Raw genomic sequence first — 24,054 nt, 5'->3', positions numbered from 1 at the left:
CAGGATCGCCAGGCCTGGGCGCACTCGGGGTTATTATCCCTTCTCCCAAATCTCCTCTCCGAGTCTTCGCTCGAGCTGCGGCTGGGAAGCGAACCGAAAGTGGAAAGCCGCGGGGCTGCACCCGGCAGAGCGCGCCTCCTTTTCCGCGCTGCGGTAAGTAGCATCTTCAGAGTCTTTTCTGGCTTGAGCGATGGCTTGGTGGGAGCAGGGACTCGGTGCGGAGAACCGAAAAGGGTCTTTACAGAGGCGCGCCGAAGCTGAGACACTGCCCGCCGAACTCACAGCCCTAGGGAAACCTCTTTGTGCCCAGAAGGGAGTGTGTCTCAGAGGAAGACGGAGTTTTGCGCTGAGAAAGCGTCCGCGTCCGCTTTGGGAAGCCTTGGGCAGCGCTTTCCAGGGACCCTCCCTGAGATGCAAACCCATCTGGCTGCTGAAAAGCACAGGCGGGAGGGAGGTGAAGCGCAGGGGCCTCGGTGATAGCGGGTTCCCGCCCCCCACCCCGTCCCAGCACCCCCTCTTCCCCCCAGGAAGGTTTCGCATCCCTCCCCGTCTGCCACCATCTTACCAGCCCCACTAACTCCAGAACCTAACTCCACCTCTGTGCGCTGTGAACAGCTTCCTTCTCCCTGTCTTGAGTCGAGCATCACTTGTTGCTAGAATTGTGTGCTGAAGTAGGAGCGACGCTGGCTGTCCAGTTGGGGAGAGCGTTGCCTATTTAAGGCAGAAGATGCTCTGAGAAAACTCCGGAACTGTAGGCTTTGCCTACGATATGCAAGCCATTTCTTAAGTATTTTGGTACCCGATTAGCATCCTCAGAATAGGACACATTTTATGTAAGCTATGGAAAGAACATTGGCGTGATTTTAAGACGTTTTCTGGGACTCTGTCAATGATTCTATAATATGTAGCAAGTGCCACGTAAAATGCCGGTTTTTCTTAACGCCGTGGCTCCAGCAGGCTGCCCCCTCCAAACCCCTAACACCACCAACAGAATCCCTTCCCCACCCCACCTCACCCCCTCCGCACAGCCGTCTAAGATAGTCGGAGAGAGTAGTATGCATGTCCGAACTTGGGTTGTTTATTTCAGTTGAGGGCTACGTGCAGTTTTGAATTTGGCAAGTTGGTCTTCAGGACCTTGTTCTCCTTTTACGTCCTCCGTTCACTAAAGATGAGACACCCCCCGCCCCCCTCCGCCCCGGCCGCTCAGGGCCACAGGTGGGCGTGTTAGCGACGTCACTCTACCACGGGGGCATTGTTTCTCCCGCCGGTCCACGTGGTCTCCAGAGGAGGACCTGGATCCTGCCTGTCTGTCTTGAATAAGCAGCCCCGGGTATTTGCACAATAAAGTGGCAGAGACACCAGCCTAGCCTCAGGGTTAGAACTTTCTCCCTCTCCTGCCTGAAGCCCGCGGCAGGGTCCTGGCGAGGCTGCGTCGTTTAGGTCAGCCCCTTTCTTGGACTTGCTGTGGCGACTCTTCCGTTTGCTGCCTTCCTGCTAGATGGCAGTGTGTAACAGTGAATTTAAACACACAGCCTCAACTGTTACTGTTCTTACGGCTCATCTTTCACTCTGCGGTTAAAAAAAAAAGTGTTTTTCAAGTTTTATCTTACAAACAACATATTTGAAAAAAATTTCAAACCAGGATTAAAGTTAGGAAGTACAGAAGATGAGCATATTGTTTGGACAAACAATGATGTTATTCATGTAAGTGTAAGCATTGCTCAGTTTGCAGGCATTTCCAACCCATATTTAAATACTTTCTAAATTTGGAAGGTAAAAAGTTGATTTCAGGTGCTCTGTGATGACCTAGATGGGTAGGAGAGGGTGGAGGTGGGAGAGCGGGCCCAGAGAGAGGGGGTATATGTATACATGTAGCTGATTGACTTCATTGTGCAGCAGAAGCTAACACAATATTGTAAAGCAATTATATATTTTTTTAAAAGAATTGATTTCAGTAAGCAATCCAGTACCTATTTCACATACTAGTATTCTATTAATAAACATTTGTAGTAGAGTTCTTGACTATGAGTTTTTAAAAAATTAAAAACAAGTTCGTCTTTGTTTACAGTATTTTTCAGATATTTATTTACTTGAAAATAAGATTTCAGTTTTTAAAAGTTAATGCTGAATTAGTCAAAAGGAGAATGAAGATCAAGTAACTCTAAATTGTCATATAGAAATATTTCTTGTTTTATATTTCCAGAAATCTTTAGTTTGTGATGACTCAGCTTGTCCCAATTACTGTCTCTTTACTTGATTGACTTTTCTTCTATGGAGAGTTCCTGGGCACTGTTCAAGAGATCAGAGAACTTAATTTTGGGATGAAGATCCCCAGAAGATCATTTGTTCCAGCTGTTTGTTTTTAGGCCGGTGAAGTATTAGTCAGATTTTATCATGTTATTTGATTGTTTCCTCACTCATGATTATAGGAGTGATCAAAGCAGCTGAGGGATTTTAGTTCCCATCTTTGCCAGGAAGGAAAATTGTTACAGAATAACCAGTAAGCCCTTCCTGGAGAAAGAACAGTTATAAAGAACACCTTCCAAGGAAAAAGAAGCTCAGCTCTTAGTGTGATACAGAATCTTCCCAATAGTGGACCCCCCTCTTGCATTTAAAAAACCTATTGTTTTTGAACACTTCTATTTGGGTCTTCATGTCAGTCTTTTTATGTAGTTCTTTAGTGGGTTTGTTTTTATCTAGTTTCTGTGTTTAAGTAGACCCACTAAGTGAGATTGTGTTAATACTGTATACTCCCAGTGCTTCAGTTTGTGTCTGGAATTTAAGAATTTGAGAATGGCGTCACCCTCAGGAGTAGAAGAGTGAAGACGCTCATGCCACCACGTTTATCCTCCCATTAATCTTTCTTTTTTTATTAACACAGTCTTTTCATTTAATTTTTAAAAAAGGTATTTCTTTATTTATTCGGTTGCTCTGGCTCTTAGTTGCAGCATGCGGGATCATGGGAGTTCTTTAGTTGCCACATGCAAGATCTAGTTCCCCAACTAGGAACTGAGCCTGGCACCCCTGCACTGAGGGCATGGAACCTCAGCCACTGGACCACCAGGGAAGCCCCTAATCACCAGTCTTGATTCCAGCAGCTGCCAGTATCCCTTTCTTGTGATTCTCTGTCTCTCCTGCAATGTGTGGTTCCAAGAGGATGACCTTCCCAGATAGAAATCTGTAAGGCAGCGCACCACTCCAAAAAAAAAAAAAAAAGAAAGAAAAGCTCAACAAAGTATGCAGTCCATTAAAAAAGAGTGAGGAACATATTAACACAAATAAGTGTTAATAAAGAAAATGGGATGAAAAGGGAAACTGTGGATCCACCACACCATGCTCATCAGGTGCCCAGGGGGACAGTCCTTCTGCAAATTAACACTGGTCAGCTTTTTTGCTTGTTTGGTCAACTTTTTAATGTTCAACAGTTTTATATTCACCCAATAAAACAGCTTTAAAGAGTTTCGTAACCTCCCCCAGCATTTTGTCCACTGATGAAGAAACAAGCATAATGCATGGTCATACATCTTCTGACCTGGCGCTAGGGTGGAGTAAGGCTTCTCCAGGCAGGTAGCCTTGAATGCCCAGAATGGCTCTGGTAGTGAAAGAGGTTTGGGTGTTGTAGGTGGGGACCAGAGCACAGAACAGGAAACTATGTTCCAGGAACAGCTAGAACAAAGGGTTTGTCAGGTAGAAGGTGGAAAAGTAGGGCAGAGTCCAGAGACTCTTGTTTTCTAAGCTGATGAATTTGATCTTTATCTTGAACTCTTTGGGAAGCCATTGATGGATTCTAATCAGAGGGGAGATACCCAGGCTACATTCTAACAACATCTCTGAGCTGAGTGGGAGATGCTAGCAGGTCAGAAATCCTAGTCATCAGACTTTTGATATTTTTTCTTTCTTTTTTTTTGCCACACTGAGAAGCATGTGGGATCCTAGTTCCCCAACCAGCGATGGAACCTGACCTAGAAACACAGTCTTAACACTGGACTGCTGGGGAAGTTCTTATCAGGCTTTTGGAGTTACCAAGTAGGAATAGATGCAGAGTGTCGGTGAGGTCAAGTAGAGTCGAAGGCAGTTAGTTAAAAATTGCTTGGAAATTTGTCCAGAGGCCCTTAGACTTTCCTATCTGCCTGCCATGTCATCTCTCTTTCCCAGGAGAGCAGCCCCTACTTAAGGGATGCTCCGAGAATTTTATACATTATGAAATGAAAACATCTTGGAATGTTTTCGTTTGAGAAATGACACCCTGGTGTGAATAACGTGTCTGGTAATTAGACATATTCCTTCAAAAGACTCTCCCTGGCATAACCTCAAACTCAGTTAAGAGTCAGTTATTAACCCAATGACTTCCCTGGTGGCTCAGATGGTAAAGCATCTGCATACAATGTGGGAGACCTGGGTTTGATCCCTGGGTTGGGAAGATCCCCTGGAGAAGGAAATGGCAACCCACTCCAGCATTCTTGCCTGGAAAATCCCGTGGACAGAGGAGCCTGGTGGGCTACAGTCCATGGGATCACAAAGAGTCGGACACAACTGAGAGACTTCACTCCACTATGAACCCAAATGACTCACCAGTTACTAGAGGAGAGAGGATCTGAGACTTCCCAGAGCTCCCTGGTGGGTGTCACCCAGGGTTGGCTTCTCATTTTCCACTCGGGACCACAGGGTGGAAATCACCTGGGTCCCATGGCTGAGACCCTTGACCCACAGCAGGGACTGGCGCTGCATGGCTGGGGCCGTGTGGGAAGCTGGCATCCTCAGGCTGCTAATTCACTAAGATGTCCAGTGTCCCTCCTCTCCATTTTAATTCAACATAAAGCAGAGACCATGGAAATTATTTTGGACTGAAAGTGTTGCTGCTTTTGACTGGACAGCCCTTGCAGGATTATGCGGTGGTGACTCTCAGCTCCAGACCCCTCTCCGGGCAGCAGATGAACCGTGTGCACGGCCCAGTGATGCATCTCAGGGCTCAGCGCTTGGGTCAAGGGGGTCGGTTAGTGAGTCCACTTCGGCTGTGATCGACCTGGTTGAGCAAACACACACTGCCGCAGCCTGGGAAGGGGTGTTCTGGGGTGCTCTCTTAGAAGTGAGGGTCTGAAATTCACCCTGAGAGCAATGAGGAAACAGAAGGGAACTTTCTTCTTGGGGCCCCTTTGTCTTGGAGCTTGTCAGCCTTCAGGGTGCTCTCTGCAGGTCCATCTGTCCCCGCCGTCGGGAAACCGCTGATTTGATGACAAACTCCCGGGTAACTCGTGCTGTATGTAAGTTAGATTGATGTGCCCCAAGGCCTGGTTGGCTGCTGCCTGCTCGAAATCATCAGACCATCCACCCCAGCTCATTCTGTTCTTTAATGCTGAGTATTTACCCACAGCTCAGTCCTCGAGACTGTTCTCTGTACTCCTGGTTTGGGGACTATGACCTCTACTGAGATTCTTTGGATGGAAGGGATTTTTGTAACCTTAAATTCTTCTGGCATAATTTGTGAAAAAGTGAAAGTGTTAGTTGCTCATTTTTCTCTGAATCTTTTGTGCCCCAGTGGACTGTAGCCCTGTGTTCCATGGCTCCTCTGTCCCATGGAATTCTCCAGGCAAGAATACTGCAGTGGGTTGCCATTTCCTTCTCCAACCCAGGGATGGGATCTTCCCGACCCAGGGATGGCACCCGTGTCTCCTGCGTTGCAGGCGGATGGTTTACCAGCTGAGCCACGAGGGAAGCCCAGAGTGAGAATAAGAGCAAACGTTTATCAGATGCTTCTTTTGTGTCAGGCTCTGAAAAAAGTGTTTTACCAATTTTATCTCATAGAATTCTCACAGTATCTCTCTGATTGGGCACCTCTGTGACCTATATTTTGGAAATTGAATTGTGGAATCACGGACAGCCTGAGGAGTTGAGATTTGAATCCTGGCAGACTGACTAGAATCTGTTTTCTTATACCCTGTGGATTGTAAGACTTCCGTGGATGAAAAAAAAAAATGAGCTTTTGGCTATCTCTGAGACCAAGAGTCATTTTGTTGCTGAGGGGAAGAAATAGCCTGGACTTAAGAGTTTTGACCAAGGTAGATGCAAGAGAAGGGAGCACACCTTTAAAATCAAGGTTTTAAAGCAGAATTCTGCATCACTTTTGTATTTCTCATTGGATCTTCAGTTCCATATCTGAGAGGTGTACAGTCAGATCTTAGGACCAGGCTCTTGGAGCACCACCTTCCTCTGAAATGGTGATCCTTGCTCTCCTCTGAACTCGACAGTGTGGTTTGCTCAGCTTGTTTGACTTCAGGGAACCACAGGAATAAGAGGCATTCTGTGGGACTATTTAGTTCATTTGAAAAGTTTTTGCAAAAGACCATCCATTTCAGATAGATGGACACCTTATTTCAAGACATCCAGGGGACCCACAGTCCACACAATCCACTGCTTTAGTGCACTTGTTGCAAAAGACTAAGCAAATAAAGCAGTAATCTAAATTCCTTATGTTGTGGCCGAAGTGGTTTTCCCTGGCGGGAACAGAGGTCAGTCAATCATTTGCCATTTCTGGGCAAAGCCTGAAACTTTTGTTCTTTCCCTAATTTTTAACAAACTGAGGGGACAGTCCCGGCTATTTCTGCTCCACTTGTCTGTTCTTTTGAAATGTAGATGGAAAGAAATGATCACATGTCAGTGACTTTCGGAATTCAAGTCTGATGGCAAAGAAAATTAAGTGGAAGCATCATTTTAGTCTTGGGACCTGATTGTCGATCTCTCACTCTCTTCTAATGGACTGTATGACCTTGAGCAAGACCCTTCACCTCTCTGGTCTTGGTGTCCTTATCTATGAGTGAAGTGTTAGGTCTACATGATCCCAAAGTTTCCCTTTAGTTTTAAAGCCTTTCGTTTCTATACTGCAGCCCTGCAAGTCTGCATTAATGAAATCTCCTGTGCTAAGGCCAAACTGTTGTTCATTTGTTACAGATATTTTTTGGATGCCTTCCGGTTTAAAGAATCCCCAGCTGCTCTGATGATAGCTTAAGAAGACTGCATGCTGTTCCCTTTCAATGCCAGGCCAGGCGCCCTCAGAACCTCACATCTCAGTCCTTCATGGAGCCCGGGTCCCAGCAGGAATGGCAGTGGGGGAAATTGGCACGCAGATGGTTCCTCCACGTGAAGTCGTCTTGGTCTGCGGGCCGACTCGGGAACACCTGGTAACCAGGCTCGCCCTCTGTCAGTCACCCAGGGCAGGGCAGCATGGTGCGGATTCAGAGGGGGAAGCTGCTGGCATCTTGCCTGTGCGTCATGGCTGCCGTCTTTCTGCTCATCACACTCCAGGTACCAAGAGCTTGGGTCATGTAGTGTTGATTCTTGGGCCTCTGCCCCTGCCCCCACCCCCATCCCATGCTCGCCAAGGACTTTACTTTTTGCTTCATCTCTCAAGGTCAGGATGTTCTCTCTAAGGCAAGGAGAATACTTTCTTCTTTTAAACATATGATATTGAGGTTTAGTGAGTGGATGTGGTAGGTAGAAACAAGATCAGTGAGTTGGGACATCAATTTGTGACTCTCGCAGGATCCTAGTTTTAAAATTTTTTGGATGTGGACCATTTTTAAAGTCTTTATTGAATTTGTTGCAATATTGTTTCTGTTTTATGTTTTGGCTTTTTGGCCACTAGGTGTGTGGGATCTCAGCGTCTTGACCAGGGATCGAACCCACACCCTCTGCATAGGAAGGTGAAATCTTAGCCACTGGACCACCGGGGAAATCCCTGAGTCCTGGTTCTAGTAGAGCCCTGTCTGTCTTGTTGGCTCAAGACAACTCTGAACAAAGAAGCCCTCAGTGTAACCATGAGAACTGGGTAACAGCCCAAATTGTACTACTGATGGCAAACTGCAACTAAGATCCAGATGAAGGTTTAGCTTGGATGACTTCCTCCCAAGTCATGACCCCTTCTGAAAGATCCCATTCTTGAAGAAGCAGTGACTATTTAGAGGACAAGCTAGTTTGTTCTGCAGAACATAGACAGCGGCATTAGTAAATTTGTCGGTGGTAGGGTGAGTGAACTGAAGCACTTCTTCAGTCCTCCCGTTTATCTCATATAGTTGGTTCTTCTGAACTTCATTTGCTGATTTCAAAGTGAAATAAAAATTTCACAGTGAGGGTAAAAGTATAAATATGAGTTCAGATTTTTTAGCCCCCTACTTGCGTCCCTGCTGTCCGTTTCAAAATCCAAAAGGACTTTTAAAGATTACCTGCGGATGTGAGTAGTTCACATGCAGGCCCTATGGAGACGAAGGTGTCCTCTGGGCATTTTATTCTGGAGGATTGCCCTTCTCCTTGCTTAGGACGGAATGAACGAATGCTTATACCAACACTTTGGCAGGCAGTCCTGTGCTGTTTCCACCACCTTCCGCTGCCAGGTTGAGATTCTGGTCAGAGCAGACCCCTGGCTGTCATTGTGTCTCTCTTGGAGGTAAGGATCCAGGACCTGCTTGAGCTGGAAAGGCTGCAGTTTTCTGCTTCATTCTGTGGGAAATTATGAGAAAGCTTTGATCTTACTCGACATTTGACCTCTTTTCCAGGCTTGAGGAATGCCAGTGTACAAGTTAAGAATTTTGCCTTTGATGTCAGAATAAATTACCATGCTTTTGGTAGGCCTGTTATCTCGTAAGTTTCCAGACTAGAAGAGGTAGTGTGTTTCCTGGAGCTGAACCTTTGCCTGGATCTTGATCGCAGTTTGCCATCGGTGGTCTGATTTGGGATGTTACCCAGTCCTCATGGATACATTGAATGCTTCATTGTTCACCGTTGCTGTTATACTTTTTTATTTGAACACCATAAAATGAACAAATATAATGCCTGTATATTTAGTGTCATAGTCTGTGCACAGGTTGGAAAAGAATTTCCAGACACGAGGCAGAATGAGAGGAGAACAGAGTTTACTAGGGTGGGAGACGCTGTTAGAACAGTGGGCAGAAAAAAAAAAAAAAAAAAGAACAGTGGGCAGGTTCAAGGGAGAGCCGACCCCTTTTGTGGTCTCTGCAATGTGGGAGACCTGGGTTAGATCCCTGGGGTGGCAAGATCCCCTGGAGGAGGGCATGGCAACCCACTTTGGTACTCTTCCCTGGAGAATCTCCAGGGGCAGAGGAGCCCGGCAGGCTACAGTCCTTGGGGTTGCAAAGAGTTGGACATGACTGAGCGACTAAGCATAGCACAGAACAGCCAATTTTTGTAGCCTCAAGACAGAGAAAATTCCTGCTGGAAGGGTAACATGAGATGATTGGTTAGGATGCTAGAGGGTAGGTATTTTTACCTAATATAAGGTCAGGGAGGCTCATGGCAACGATTGCTATGGTGCTTAATCAGTTCCAGAGATGACCTTGGTGCAGGGGTCCACATCTGTGTCCTTGGTACAAGGCTTTACACCTGTGACCTCGGTAGAGAGCTCCACATTTAGGACCGTTCCTGTTTTCACTGACTTGTAGGCTAGGCAAGATGAAATAATTTGCCACGTAGGTAGGGAAAAGGAAGGCTAAACAACAACAAAAAGATCATGTCATGAATCCTGTATTAGTTTGCTAGGGCTGCCGTATATAAAATACCAAAGATTGGGTTGGGTGATTACACAATAGGAATTTATTTTCTCACAGTTGTGGAGGCTAGAAGTCCAAGGTCAAGGTGTTAGCAAGCAGGGTTGTTGCTCTGAGGCTTCCTCCTTGGCCTTGTGGATGGCTGTCTTCTCCCTCTGTCTCCACACAGTCCTCTTCCTATACTTCCATGCGTCTCCGTCTCCTCTTTTTATAAGGACACCAGTCATATTGGATTAGGGCCCACTCTGATGACCTCGTCTTAACTTAATTGCCTCTTTAAAGACCCCGTCTCCTAGTTCAGTCACATTCTGAGATGGGAGGGGATAGGGCTTCAACATGTGAATTTGGCCAGGGGGGCGGAGGAGGGGGCACAGTTCAACCCATAACAGATCTTATAACGTGATTAATAGTCTAAACTTGAAAATGTTTCATTGACCTACAGTTAAACTAAAACATCCTGGTTCTCTGGAGGAAGTCATCTGAGACACTGTTTTTGATTCACATTTAACTATATTTTGTATATAGTATCTGTAGATTCTTTGGGTGTATGGTATCTTTTTTTTTTTTGAATTTTATATACCTTTCAGTTTCACAAATAACTGATGAAATCATTTTACAGCAAATCTAAGACATATTATTTCACTTGGACTTTCTTTAATGTGATTCTCTAACACAGGGGCCCCCAGTGTCCAAGATCTAATGCCTGATGATCTGGGGTGGAGCTGATGAAATAATAATAGATTTAAAGTGCACGCGAAATGTAATGTGCTTGAATCATCCCTAAACCATCCTCCCCCTGGTTTCCTTCCCCCAGTCCGTGGAAAAATTGTCTTCCATGAAATCGGTCCCAGGTGCCAGAAAGGTTGGGGAACCGCCGCTCTAACAGATGGGAACTTTAAATTTAGTATAACCATATGACTGTTGTCATGCTCAGCAAAATTAATATTACTCAGGGCCATCTATGTCTCAGGCCATGTTAAATTTTCCCCAGTTATCTCAAAAATACTTTTATCGGGTTGATTTGACTCTGGAATAAAACAAATCCACATTTTGAATTTATCTTAAGTTTTGTGGATTTTTTTTCTATAAAAGTTTCTTCCGCCTCACATTTTATTCCATGTCAAGGGTTTGTGGAAGAAACTAGGTCATTTGTCATTTTGAATTTCCCAGATCTTGGATTTGGCTGATTTTCTCCTCATGGTTTTGTTTAATATGTTCCTCTGTGCCCCGTATTTCCTACCACCTGTTACTGATGTCTGAGGCTAAGCACTTTTTAAAAAGCTGTTTGGTAGGACAATCTCTCCTTAAAGCAATCCCTGTTATTTGGATATGACCTTATGCCTTGCACAGTAGATGTTGATCAGAAATGTGGAGCAAAATTTATCTTCGAAGTTATACCCACGACTTTCTCAATGTGATTCTTTAAAGTCGCTGGTTGTACATTTGCAGGGAAAGGTTGGGTGAAAATGTAGAGCATTTGTGGCTAAAGTCAGCACCATTCCATCGAGCTCTGGGGAGTAGCCGTCTCCTTGCTGAGCTGTGCTGAGTCACTCAGTCATGTCCGGCTCTTTGTGACCCCATGGACTGTAGCCCACCAGGCTCCTCTGTCCGTGGGGTTCTCCAGGCAAGACTACCGGAGTGGGTTGCCATGCCCTCCTCCAGGGGATCGTCCTACCCCAGGGAGCGAACCCAGAGCTCCCGCACTGCAGGTGGATTCCTTACCATCTGAGCCAGCAGGAAAGCCCAGCCACCTTATTATGTCATCATAAAAGTGCTGCGGACGCTGTTGGCAAGGGTTTTTAGTTTTCAGTGACAGTTGTACTGTTCTAATGATGACTTTAGTGTCACAAATGATCCATGCTTTCTTCAAGGCTAATAGAATTCTTTCCTCCTTTTGGAATACTGTGTGGCTTTTTGCCAAGTTGCTCTTAATAGTTTTTTTGGCCTTGGACCCCTCAGAGAATCCAGTGAACATTACAGACCCTCCCCAGGGAGTTACAGACCTTCCATCATGTCAGTGGGTAGGGGCCCTTTTCTGACACCAAAGGTAGCAAATGCATAAAGAAGACACCGCCCTTGGCTGCTGAGAGTGGGGCCTGAGGGCCAACGGGTAGTCTCCTCTGTTGACAGGTGAAACAGTTAGTACATGTTAATACATACAGTTAATACATACAGTTAATACATAGAGTTAATACATACAGTGACTAATACATACAGTTAATACATACAGTGACTAATACATACAGTTAATACATGTTAACACACACAGTTAATACATACAGTGACTAATACATACAGTTAACACATGTTAATACATGCAGTTAATGCATACAGTGACTAATACATACAGTTAATACATGCAGTTAATACATACAATGACTAATACATAACAGTCAATATATACAGTGACTAATACATACAGTTAATACATACAGTGACTAATACATAACAGTCAATACATACAGTGACTAATGCATATAGTTAATACATGTTAATACATGCAGTTAATACATACAGTGACTAATACATACAGTGACTAATACATAACAGTCAATACATACAGTGACTAATACATACAGTTAATACATGTTAATACATGCAGTTAATACAGTGACTAATACATAACAGTCAATACATACAGTGACTAATACATAACAGTCAATACATACAGTGACTAATACATAACAGTCAATACATGTAAATATGTCTTCTTTTAACTGCTTTATTCTTTGCACAGTCTGACTGTTAATGTTTTGTTATATATGGTGCAGACCAGCCCCTACTTTTATACTGCTCTTTCTACCATATTTTGTAATATGTTAGAAATACATTACATTTTTTTGTAATGTATTACATTTGTTTGCCATCTGAATATCAAACCTTAAAGTTTGATGAAATGGCAGGAATTTTGCCTCTGATTTTACTCTTGCCCACCCTGCCCTCCAGATTACTTTGATTGATGGCCTTGTTCTCCAGAACCCAGACTCTCTGTCTCTTTTAAATTTACTTATTTGGCTGTGAACGTGAATGTATGTGCTCAGTAGTGTCCAACTCTTTGCGACCCCATGGACTGTAGCCCACCAGGCTTCTCTGTCCATGGAATTTCCCAGGCAAGAATACTGGAGTGGGTTGCTATTTCCTTCTCCAGGGGATCTTCCTGACCCAGGGATGGAACCTACATCTCCTATGTTTCCTGCATTGGCAGGCGGGTTCTTTACCCCTGAGCCATCAGGGAAGCTGTACCAAGTCTTGTTAGTAGTTGTGGCACATGAGACCTTCGATCTTTGTTTTGGCATGTGGGAGCTTTAGTTGTGGTCTGTGGGATCTAGTTCCCTGACCAGGGATGGAACCTGGGCCCTTGCCTTGGGAGCATGGAGTCTTAGCCACTGGACCCCAGGGAAGTCCCCAGACTGTCTTGAAATACATAAAAAACATGGTTTTAAGTGAGAAGGAGCCAAGTACTATGCCATCTCCATGCCATGGTGAATATTATTGGACTTCCAAGGTGGCACTAGTGGTAAAGAATCTGTCTGCCCATGCAGGAGATGTAAGTGACGTGGGTTCCATCCGTGGGTCAGGAAGATTTTCTGGAGCAGGAAATGATGACCCACTCCAGTATTCTTGCCTGGAAAATTCCATGGACAGAGTTTTAAGTGAGAAGGAGCCCAGTACTTAGGCCATCTCCATGCCATGGTGGATATTTTTACAAACATAAGACCCATGTTATGACACTTTGAAAAGTGAAAGTGAAAGTCACTCAGTTGCATCCAACTCTTTGGGACCCCATGAACTATACAGTCCATGGAATTCTCCAGGCCAGAATTCTCCAGGCCATAATTCTGGAGTGGGTAGCCCTTCCCTTCTCCAGAGGATCTTCCCAACCCAGGAATCGAACCAGGGTCTCCTGCATTGCAGGTGGATTCTTTACCAGCTCAGCCACAAGGGAAGCCCTATGATGCCTATAATTGTACTAAAAGGAAACCAATAGGGTTTTTATCATTCACTTTCCCCAAAATGTAATCTCCAGCCTTTGCCAGATAATAGCCCTGGCTCTTGCAGGTTTCATGAAGAGACACAACCACTTCTGGATTCTGTATATGCCTACAAAATGGAGGAGAGATGTATCTGTTAAGTGTTTAGTAGAGAGGCGTGTCCTTGTTGGTAGATAGTTTGGAGGCTGTGTCTCTACCCTCAGCCCCAGAAACTGTGATGTGTTATTTTACTTGTCAAAAGGGACCTTGTACGTAAGATGACAGTGGCACGCCTGGAGGTCAGGAGACAGCCCTGAATCGCGTGTGCAGGCCTGGTGGGACCACAGGAGTCCTTAACAGAGAAGACTTTCCCGGCTGTGGTCAGAGAGTGACATGACAGAAGAAGGGTCAGAGAGATGCAGCATGTCTTTTTTTTTTTTTTAATTTAAAAAAGTGTATTATTTATTTTGGCCATGCTGTGAGGCATGTGGGGTCCTTATTCCCCGACCAGAGCTCAAACCCGTACTCCCTGCAGGGGAAGCACAGAGGCCCAACCAGTGTACTGCCAGGGAAGTCCCAAGAGGCAACATTTCTGATTCCAAAGGTGGAGGAACGGGGCCACGAGCCAAGAACTGCGGGTGCCACTGAAAGAAAACCAAGCAATGAATTTCCCGCCTGTTTCCTGAAAGGAACGTAGCCCTTCTGACACCTTAATTTTCTTTATTTTTTGAGGGGACTCCACATGCTGAAAGGAAGACTTTAGGGGGCAGAGCAGGAAGCTGCTGGGGCACAGAGACAAGGGTAAGAAGTCCCTCCAAATGGGAGTGGAGTGCCCGCCACCCTGCCTTGCCCTGAACATCTGCCTCCAGGGCCATGGCAGGAGTCCAGCCATTAAGTACAGCGTGCAGTCCTAGCCCTTGGAGTCTCCTGTCCTCATCGGTGAAGTGGCCAACACCTTTTAGCCCAGCGAGACCGTTTCAGACTTCTAACCTCCAGAACCAATTTAGTATTGTGATAGTAAAGTTGTATCATTCTAAGTTGCTCCACTTGTGATAATCTGTTAGAGTAGCAATAGGAGGCTAATATGACACTTAATCAGGTTTGATCCCTGGGTTGGGAAGATCCCCTGAAGGAGGAAATGGCAACCCACTCCGGTATTTTTAGCCTGGAGAATCCCATGGACAGAGGAGCCTCTTAGGGTATAGTCCATGGGGTCCCACAGAGTCAGACATGACTTGAAGTGACTTAGCATGCATGCACGCAAGAAGCGAAATCCTCATGATGCATTCGAAATATGCAGAAGGAAGTTATAACCAGCCTGACATAGGTCATCATCTCTTTTAGGTCGTGGTTGAGCTGGGAAAATTTGAAGGCAAGAAGTTTAAAAATTCTCATTTGAAAGGTGGACGTGCAGAAATGGAAGCAGAGCCTCTCCACCTCCATCCATTCTTTAACAGAGGAGGACTGACCCTGAACAGGAAGAAGACATTGTTAGCTGACAGCTTCCCCATCATGCTCTGGTGGTCCCCACTGACCGGGGAAACCGGAAGGCTCGGCCAGTGTGGGGCGGATGCTTGCTTCTTCACCATCAACCGGACCTACCTCCATCATCACAGGACCAGAGCCTTTCTCTTCTACGGTAGGTTGGGCTTCTGCCTTTCTCCGTGTTTGCTGACATCCCCCTTCAAAGCTGAGTTACTGCTTTTCTCTCAAGGAGGACATGGGGGCTCCCCGTGAAAGCTCCTTGCATCCCTGAACCCCTACACCTGCCCCGGAGAAGGCCTGAGCACTGAGCCAGTACGATAAATATGTGAGCTGCACCAGCAGTGGGGTGGTTGGTCGGGCCACCTGGTATTTATTATGGGGGAGAAGAACTGCTTCTTCTCACCTTTTCGTAGTTGGGTACCATGCTCACTGGATTTGGTATTTAGGAACTGGGTATTGATTATCCCGCTGATACCAGTTCAGAATATCATCTGTGATAATGGCCGGGAGATTCTGATTACTGTGACAGAGGTGTCACTGGACACAGGCTCAGCACAGTGTTTTTTATTTCATTTTTTTTATTAGTCAGACTAATTTATTAGTCTGACTTTTCATTAGTCAGAAATAAAAAGAGTGTTCCACGTCAGCTTTCGAGAGCAAGTGGGTATTCATCCCTCCCCCAGGCTGATTACATGTCCTGCTGGATTGAAGGGCCGCCAGACCCAGCCGGGTGGAGGTGGTGAGATGCCAGCAGCTGTTAGAAATATGGAACTCTTGGATGCTGAGGGTTGGGGGGTGTTGGGGAATACAGGTTAGCAAGCTCAACGGAAGATAGGCAAGATCAGTCACTTACATTAGGAAGTCTGAAAGGACAGCTGCTTTAGAGTGGTGTGAGTGTGTGTGTGCGCGCGCGTGCAGTGGTGCTGGCTTTGGAGTGGCAGGACTGAAACTGGGGTGTAGGGCTGAGTCATCCTCAGTGTTCTCCCTAACAACAACTTAAATAAAGCAGAAAGTGGCCTCAGCAGGAATCAGGCGGTGTGTGGGTCCTACAGCTGGTCAGGGCTCCAGAGCAAGGGGGGCTTCCGTGGTGGCTCAGCAGTAAAGAGCCCGCCTGCCAGTGAAGGAGATGTAGGAGATGCTGGTTCCATCCCTGGGTTGGGAAGATCCCCTGGAGGAGGACAGGGCAACCCACTCCAGTATTCTTGCCTGGGAAATCCCATGGACGGAGGAGCCTGGAGGGCGACAGTCCATGGGGGTCACCAAAGAGTCAGACACAACTTAGTGACTAAACAACAAATAATCCTCTAATGGTGTTTTGAGATAAGGCAACATTAAATGTATGAGTTTAATTTCCCAAATTTTCACAGAAGCTCCTAGACATATTTCAGTTAGACACAAAAATATATAGGTAATGTATATAGAAAACCTACTACATAGCTTAAGAAATAAAATATTACAAGTAAAATTGAAAGCCTGTATGAGCCTTTTCCTGACCCCATCACATTCCCTTCGCTCCTACCCCAGCGGGGATTGTAATTCTGAAATTCGTGTGTCTGTGTGTGTGTCTGTGTGTGTGCTTAAACAACATAAAGTATTATTTTGTATGTTTTAAAAATTACCTACATAGCATGATAAGTTAACTTTCTGTAATTTACTTTTTCTCTTACATGATTTTTGAAGACTTATTAATGTGTCCTTATAGCTCTAGTTTACCCATTTTACTGTTGCATAGAATTCCATTGTATTTGTCACACTTCTTTTAACTATTTTCTTGCTGTTAGACATTTTAAGTTGTTTTAAAAGAAAACTTGCTTATGGAAATAGAGACACAGAAGTAGAGAATGAATTTATGGTTACCAAGGGGGAAAAGAGGGTGGGGTAAAGTGGGAGATTGGGCTTGACACATACACACTATCAGTGCTATGTATAAAGAGAGAGGTCTTCCGTCGTGGCCCAGATGGTAAACACTCTGTCTGCAATGCGGAAGACCTGGGTTGGGAAGATCCCTTGGAGGAGGACATGGCAACCCACTCCAGCATTCTTGCTGGAGAATCCCATGGACAGAGGAGCCTGCCGAGCTACAGTCCGTGGGTTCACAAAGAGTCAGACACGACTGAAGTGACTTAGCATACACACACGCAGCGTGCAGTATGTGGGATCTTAATTGCCAGAGCAGGGATCGAACCTACTTCCCCTGCAGTGAAAAGCGCAGAGTCATAGCCCCTGGACCCCCAGAAGTCCCAGTCTGTGTCTTTATTTCAGTGTGTTCTGAGAAGGGTTCATGGAAAGTAAGTTTTTTAGGAACTTTATATGTACGAACATGTGCTTATTTTACCTTTACTTTTACTGATGCTTTCGCTCAGGACAGAATTCTAGTTTGGAAATTCTTTTCTTTCTGAATTTTTAAGACATTGTCCCCCTGTCTTCTGACTTCTAGTGATACAGCTGAGGAATCCAGAGCTATTTTGTTTTCCCATCCTTTGTGGTGTGCTTTTTTGTTCCCTTCTTTCTCTGGAAAAATACAGAACCTTCACATTTTCACCAGTTTGGAAATTCAGTAATGATTTTTTTCACTGATTTTTTTTTTTTTTACACTAACCTTTAAAGTGTCACTTGAGAAGATGAAAAATTAACAAAAATAAGTTTATTATTTAAAATAAAGTAAAATATAAAATAGTGTTAAGCGTGTACGTGTGTGGGAATCTGAAGAGGTCAGCCTACCTGGAATTAAGACTTTGGCATTCTTGACTCTGCTGACAGATTACATAAAAAGAATATTCTGGAATACAGGATAAAATGTAGATGAAGCGAAAACCACTACGGGGGCACGTGTTCAGGCTTGAAATGTGAGGTAAATCAGACAAAACTTTCTAAAAGATCGGTAATTGATGATCTCGAATTATTGGGGAAAATATCTGAAAGTTTACCAATTAAGGGGGAGTTACTCTGTTGAAATCATAAACATCATCACAAAACATAGTATTTTACCAAATTACTGAGTAATTGGCATTCTATCTGAGACATTCATGTTAAGAAATTCAGTCATGGTTGCTTTGCTGTTTGTCTATTTCCTTCTGTTGAGGAGAGCATGCAAATATCTGGTTGCCAGGAAGCCTAGCGTGCGTGCATGCTCAGTCGTGTCTGACTCTTTGTGACCCCATGGACTGTAGCCCACCAGGCTCCTCTGTTCATGGGATTCTCTAGGCAAGAATACTGGAGTGGGTTGCCATTTCCTCCTCCAGGGGCAGTTCCCCACCCAGGGACTGAACGCTTATTTCCTGAATTGGCAGGCAGATTCTTTACCACTGAACCACCTTTGTATATATCGTAAGAGAAATGTCAACAAGTCTTGTGGGATTTCAAAGATGGGAGAGAGCACATATGATTGGAAGGATCAGGAAAGACTTCATAAGATCTCCTTCATAAAATAGAGGGAGTTTGAACAGGGACTTGAAGGAGAATGGAATTGGATTATATTGGGAATGGAGGACATTTCAATATGAAAATCATCATGAATGGGGGCATGGAGTTAGAAAATTATGGGTAATAGCTGAAATTACAGCAAGGAGATCGGTTGGCTATAGCCTAGTTTCATGTAAGAGAGAGATTAAGATTGAAGGATATATTGGAACTAGAGCATGGAGCCTCTTGAACTTTGGCTTAGGATTTTGTGTCAAATTAGAGGACGGTGTTACAGAGCCAGTGAAATTGAATGGCCTTTTAGAAACCAGCTCAAGGAGACTTCCCTGGTGGCCCAGTGGTTAAGACTCTGTGCTTCCACTACAGGGGGTGTGGGTTTAGTCCCTGGTTGGGGAACAAAAATCCTGGATGCTATGCAATGCGCCCCCCCAAATAATAAAAATTATTTAAAAAACTCAACTCATCTGTATTTATAATTCCCCTCTATTAGATGTAGCTTCTCTTCTCTAAATGTCCATAGGCGTTTTGTATCTTTTTTATGTTGTTTCATTGAGTCTCTACAATATGTCGGGCACCGCACCCATAATGGGGAATAAAGGAGATAAATAAGGTAACGATGATATCTGCTTCTGTCCTATATCATCTTTTCTTGCATATTAGAGTGTGAAGTTCTTTTCTTTTCTTTTCTTTTTTATGATGACAGGCCAGCATCACCACATCTTTGTGTCTCTCCTTCCCTCTGTATGAGCACAATGCCTTGGGCACATTTGACACTCGGGAAACAGTCACAGAGACTTAGAGCCCGAAAGGCCCTAGGAGTATAACCTCCCCTTTGTACAGGCAGGGAGACTGAGGCTCGGGAAGGGTAGGGATGTGTCCAGATGACCCGCAGGGGTTAACAGCCAGGAGTTGGGCAGAGAACCAAGGTGCCCTGACCCGATCCAGTGCTCTCTCCCCCAAACTGTATGTGAATGTACACTCATGACTATAGTAACACCTGGGTATTTGGATTTTGAAATTGCTTACAGTAGATGGTTTATCAGATTGAATTAGAAATTCAGTTCTTTAATAAGGTTTGTTGAGCAAAACAGAGTGAATACAGGACACTTTTTCCGTCTGAGGCTTCTGAATTCTAATTAAGTGGGTCACCGAAAGCTGCAGATGGGACTCTGGCTCAGCAGGATTGAAGAAGAAAAGGCAGGAAAATGATTCAGGTATCAAAGGCTGACCTAATTAATGGAAATGGAAACTCGAAGGATTTTGTGACCTCGAAGATTTTGTGAACCAGAATTTTTTTTTTTTTTTTAAAGATTTTATTTCTATTGTCTTGGGAGACTGACCTAAGAAAACGTTCCTAGGATTTATGTCAGGGAATGTTTTGTCTGTGCTCTCTTCTAGTTTTATGGTATCCTGTCTTACATGTAAGTTTTGAAGCCATTTTCAGTTTATGTTTGGAAGCACACATTCTTTATGTTTCTTGCTGATCGTTTAAGACCTCGTTCAGGGGGTTTTCACCATCTCCTAACTGGAAACTGTTGGCAGAGCTCTGACTTTTGTACTCACTCTTGGGGAATGGACAATCGTGTGGTCACTTTCAGTTGCAAACAGTTTCAAACTTAGTAAATGGAGTGTTCAGCCCCATGGCCATGCCTAGGGTTATATATTTTTGCGTCCCCAGCTCAGACCTCTCTCAGTTCAGTTCAGTTCAGTTGCTTAGTCGTGTCCCACTCTCTGCGACCCCATGGACTGTAGCGCTCCAGGCTTCCCTGTTCATCACCAACTCCCAGAGCTTACTCAAACTCATGTCCATTGTATCGGTGGTGCCATCCAACCATCTCATCCTCTGTCATCCTCTTCTTCTCCTGCCTTCAATCTTTCCCAGCATCAGAGTCTTTTCCAGTGAGTTAGTTCTTTGCATCAGGTGACCAGAGTATTGGAGTTTCAGCTTCAGCATCAGTCCTTTCAGTGAATATTCAGGACTGATTTCCTTTAGGATGGACTGGTTGGATCTCCTTGCAGTCCAGGGGACTCTCCCTCTCACACTGCCAAGGGACCTCTCTTATACTGCTGCAGGCCTGAGATGCTTCTCCTTCTGCAGGGCAGGTCTTTCCTCCCTCTTACCTCTCCTCACCTCCTCTGTCCTGCACCACCTGCTTCTTGGAGACTGGCAGAGATGCCATGAAGAGAGTGAGGAGAATTAAGCAGACAGGATATTTCTTACTCGGCCATATGGTTTTATGTCCTGTGAACTCAAAAGGTGGTTAGAGAGGATGGCTTTGAGTGGGTCTGGCAGATGATTAAAGTATACTTTTTCTATTCTGGGGCATTTTCTTGGCGTTTGGAGTTTTCCTCCCGGAACCCTGGCTTTCCCAGTGTCCTTTCCCAGGAAGTTGCATCTCTGCTCTGGGTAGTCACGTGGGCTGGCTTCCTAGCTCCTGGTCCTGGCAGCGCATCCAGCTCCTTTCTGCTGAGCTGTGTCTGCCTAGGGCTCTTTGTATTAGGAGGACCCAAGACTCCCCACGCGCTCACATGTGTCAGTGGGAGGAGCTTTGGGGGTGTGGGCAGACCACAACACAGCCGCCCCTGTCCTCTGTCATGCAGGCAGATCACCATTCCCGGGTGAGAGTATCGGGGGAGGGCGGTCAGACCTGACCCTCACCCTCCTGAGCTCCTCAGGTAGGCACTCATCTTCTGTGTCTCTAAATTTCAAGGACATGTTTCGGATTTCTCTAGGTAGCTCTGTTGGAGCTAGGGTTTTCAGAGCAGGGCAATAGCCCTCTCCAGGGAAGCACTTTATTCATCTCCTCACCCTTTCTGTATTCTTGGCCTTTCACCCCTTTCACCCCTTTCTGTATTCTTGACCTCGAGGAGGAACCCATGAGTTGTAGAACAAGCTCTCCTTCATTGCCTCTGTGAATTCTGCCAGTGGGGACTTCTGCACTGTAGAGTGTCCCTGAGACTTCATGAGTAATGTATCCGTGAACCATTCTCAGGGTGTACTCAGGGGTAATTTCTGCTGATCTCAGCCATTATGACTCAATCCTTATTAGTGGTTTTTCTCTGGAGGTTGACTTTCCTCTGTGTGTGTGTGTGTGTGTGTGTGTGTGTGTGTGCGCGCGCGTGCGTGCATGTTCAGTCATGTCCGACTTGGCAACCCCACCAACTGTAGCCTGCCAGGCTCCTCTGTCCATGGGATTCTCTAGGCAAGAATACTGGAGTGAGTTGCTGTTTCCTCCTCTAGGGGATCTTCCCTACCCAGGGATTGAACCCGGGTCTCCTGCATTTTTACCTCTGTACCACCTGACTTTCCTGGGCCCTGCCTATTGAATGTAGGTAATAGGTAACTGCTGTTGCCAGATTAATATTTACTTAGGAGGTGGAGGAAGAAATGGACTTACTTTGGATTGTGTGGACAGCAGCAACATCGAACATGGAAAAGAAGTTCATAACTGATAGATCATATGTGATGTATGATGTATGTATAGATATGTATAGGTGTATCTACCTGCATATGTACATCTTTGCAGTAATCAAGCCCTATGTCCAAACTGCTGTGTATAAAAAATATAAGCTACAAGGATATACTGTCCAGCACAGGGAATAAGGCCAATATTTCATGATAACTATAAATGAAGTATAATGTATGAAACTTGTGAATCACTCTGTTGTATACCTGAAATGAACATGATGTTGTAAATCAACTATATCTCAATTAAAATAATTGACTTTTCATTTTTGCTTGAGCAAATAATTATCACATAATCTTTACAGAAGGTAAGCCCATTCTCAGAGCTCTGCTTAGACACTTGCAGTGACCTCCCATCTCATTAAAATTCCAGATCCTCACCATGGCCTCTGACTCTGCAGGCCCTGCCGACAGCTCTATTGTAACCTTTATCACGTCAGGGAGAGATGATGGTTTATCAATCTTACTATAAAATCCTCAGTGTTATGGTGTCACTGTCCATGGTTGGAAAGCAACAAAACCAAAACCTTGACCAAAACTTCAGCCCTTTGGGTAGGAGTTGTGAAAGTTTTATTGATCATTCATGTAATAGAAGGTGTGGGTAGTTCTTTCACATTCATTACTATGTCTAGGAAGTTGCTGCAAGTGATACAAGAATGGAGGAGAACTTATCCAAAATTAAATTCTCTGCCACTTAAATTTCTAAAGCTTGAGAGTTTTTGATCATACTTGTTTTACTGTGGGTGAGTCGTTCCCAAACTGAGCTCATCCTAAGATCATAGATGAACAGACAAACAAACCCCTAAGTCTCTGGGCCCCACTGCAGACTTACTCAGAATCTCTAGTGTTTAAGATTCATGATCTGTCAGCTATATATCAACTTGTCCGCGAGTAAGATTGGCTTGAGAAGGATTTTTGCAGGTTGTAGGGAGGTGTTGGAAGGTGTGGGGACAGATGGCCCAGAGATTTTGAAACCAAACCAAATTAAAACAGATTTTCAAGAAAGAAAACTTAGCAGTAATGCACAGATTTGGCGCAGCCATAAATAGCATTTATAGTTGTAATAATGAAAGCACTTGATAGACACTTAATCAGAAATGGATGAAGAGGGAAGACAAGTGTGTGTGTGAGGTGATGGGAGAATTAAATCTATACCTTCCATAGTAACAAGATAATAGGTATTTTCTAAAACTGAAAAATCAAGAAATAGCCCAGTAAATATGCTGTTTAGATATTTTTGAAATGCAAATACAGAAGAAATACCTGGAAAAATCGAGGTGGTGACTTTTGGCACGTGGAAATAGGGAATGCGGTGGGTAGTACCCTGCTCTCCTGTGTTACTATCTTGATAAAACTATTTCACACTGAAAGCTATATGCAGGTATTAATTTGATATCAATGAAAAGTGAACTAGCAAAGACATTTTGTCCTAGGAGGTAGTGAAGCACAAAGATAGTAAGAACAGCTATTAATAAATTATCCAAATCCTAGACTTTTTTTGCTTTATCAAGATACCTTTCAGGAAGAGTGTTCATTATGCAAAGGCATTAATATTTTACGGCTAAGGTACTCATTTCCTTCCATCAAGAAATTGCCTTTTCGTATTATCTGATTTTCAGTCTTTCCAGCTAAATAAATTAGCCGAGTTTTGCTGGAGTTAGTCTGGTCTAAGGACAAAGGCTGTCGTGAGCGTCATAATGTTTAGTTTTAAGAGTCGTCTGGTCAGGATGGGCGCTCTCTTCCCCTTGTTCCTGACTCAGCCTTTTTGACCCTGTCTGGTCTCTGAGAGTGTGTGATGGTATAAAGATCAAAGGAAGAACAGAAGTGGACTGAAAATCGGAAAGTGCTTCTCAGGTTAGACTTACTGATCGGAAAGGAAGCATGGAAGTGACAAGTGCCAGGAGCCAGGCGTTGTCCTGCTGGAGGCAGCGGACAGATTGCATTACTGCAGTTTTAGCAATTTGGGCCACTGGACATGCTGGTGCCCATCCGGTTCTGGGCTGCTTCTCCGACACCTAGAAATCTGCAAGACCAGCTAACAGCTCATTCTTCAGAGCAGGCAGCCACATCTCTCATGGGCCCCCAGAATAAAACCAGGCAGCTTTAATGGATAAGTTTTCTTGCTCTTAAAAATTAAAAGACAAAACAAACCCAAAAC

General features: G+C 44.6%; 1 protein-coding gene across 1 annotated transcript in view; it reads left to right on the top strand.

Annotated features, from left to right (window-relative positions):
• The window catches only part of FUT10 (fucosyltransferase 10), a 74,296-nt gene continuing 50,242 nt past the window's right edge, over positions 1–24,054 (top strand). The window contains exons 1-3 of the mRNA XM_043893586.1: positions 1–153; positions 6,946–7,299; positions 14,870–15,164. Coding sequence (XP_043749521.1) covers positions 7,219–7,299; positions 14,870–15,164 — 376 coding nt within the window. The 5' untranslated portion in view covers positions 1–153; positions 6,946–7,218. The remainder of the gene's footprint in view (positions 154–6,945; positions 7,300–14,869; positions 15,165–24,054) is intronic.

The sequence above is a fragment of the Cervus elaphus genome, chromosome 32, assembly GCF_910594005.1.
Source record: "Cervus elaphus chromosome 32, mCerEla1.1, whole genome shotgun sequence".
In the NCBI taxonomy this organism is placed as follows: Eukaryota; Metazoa; Chordata; class Mammalia; order Artiodactyla; family Cervidae; genus Cervus; species Cervus elaphus.
The sequence above is the reverse complement of the archived record's forward strand: the minus strand, read 5'-3'. Positions and strand labels throughout refer to the sequence as shown.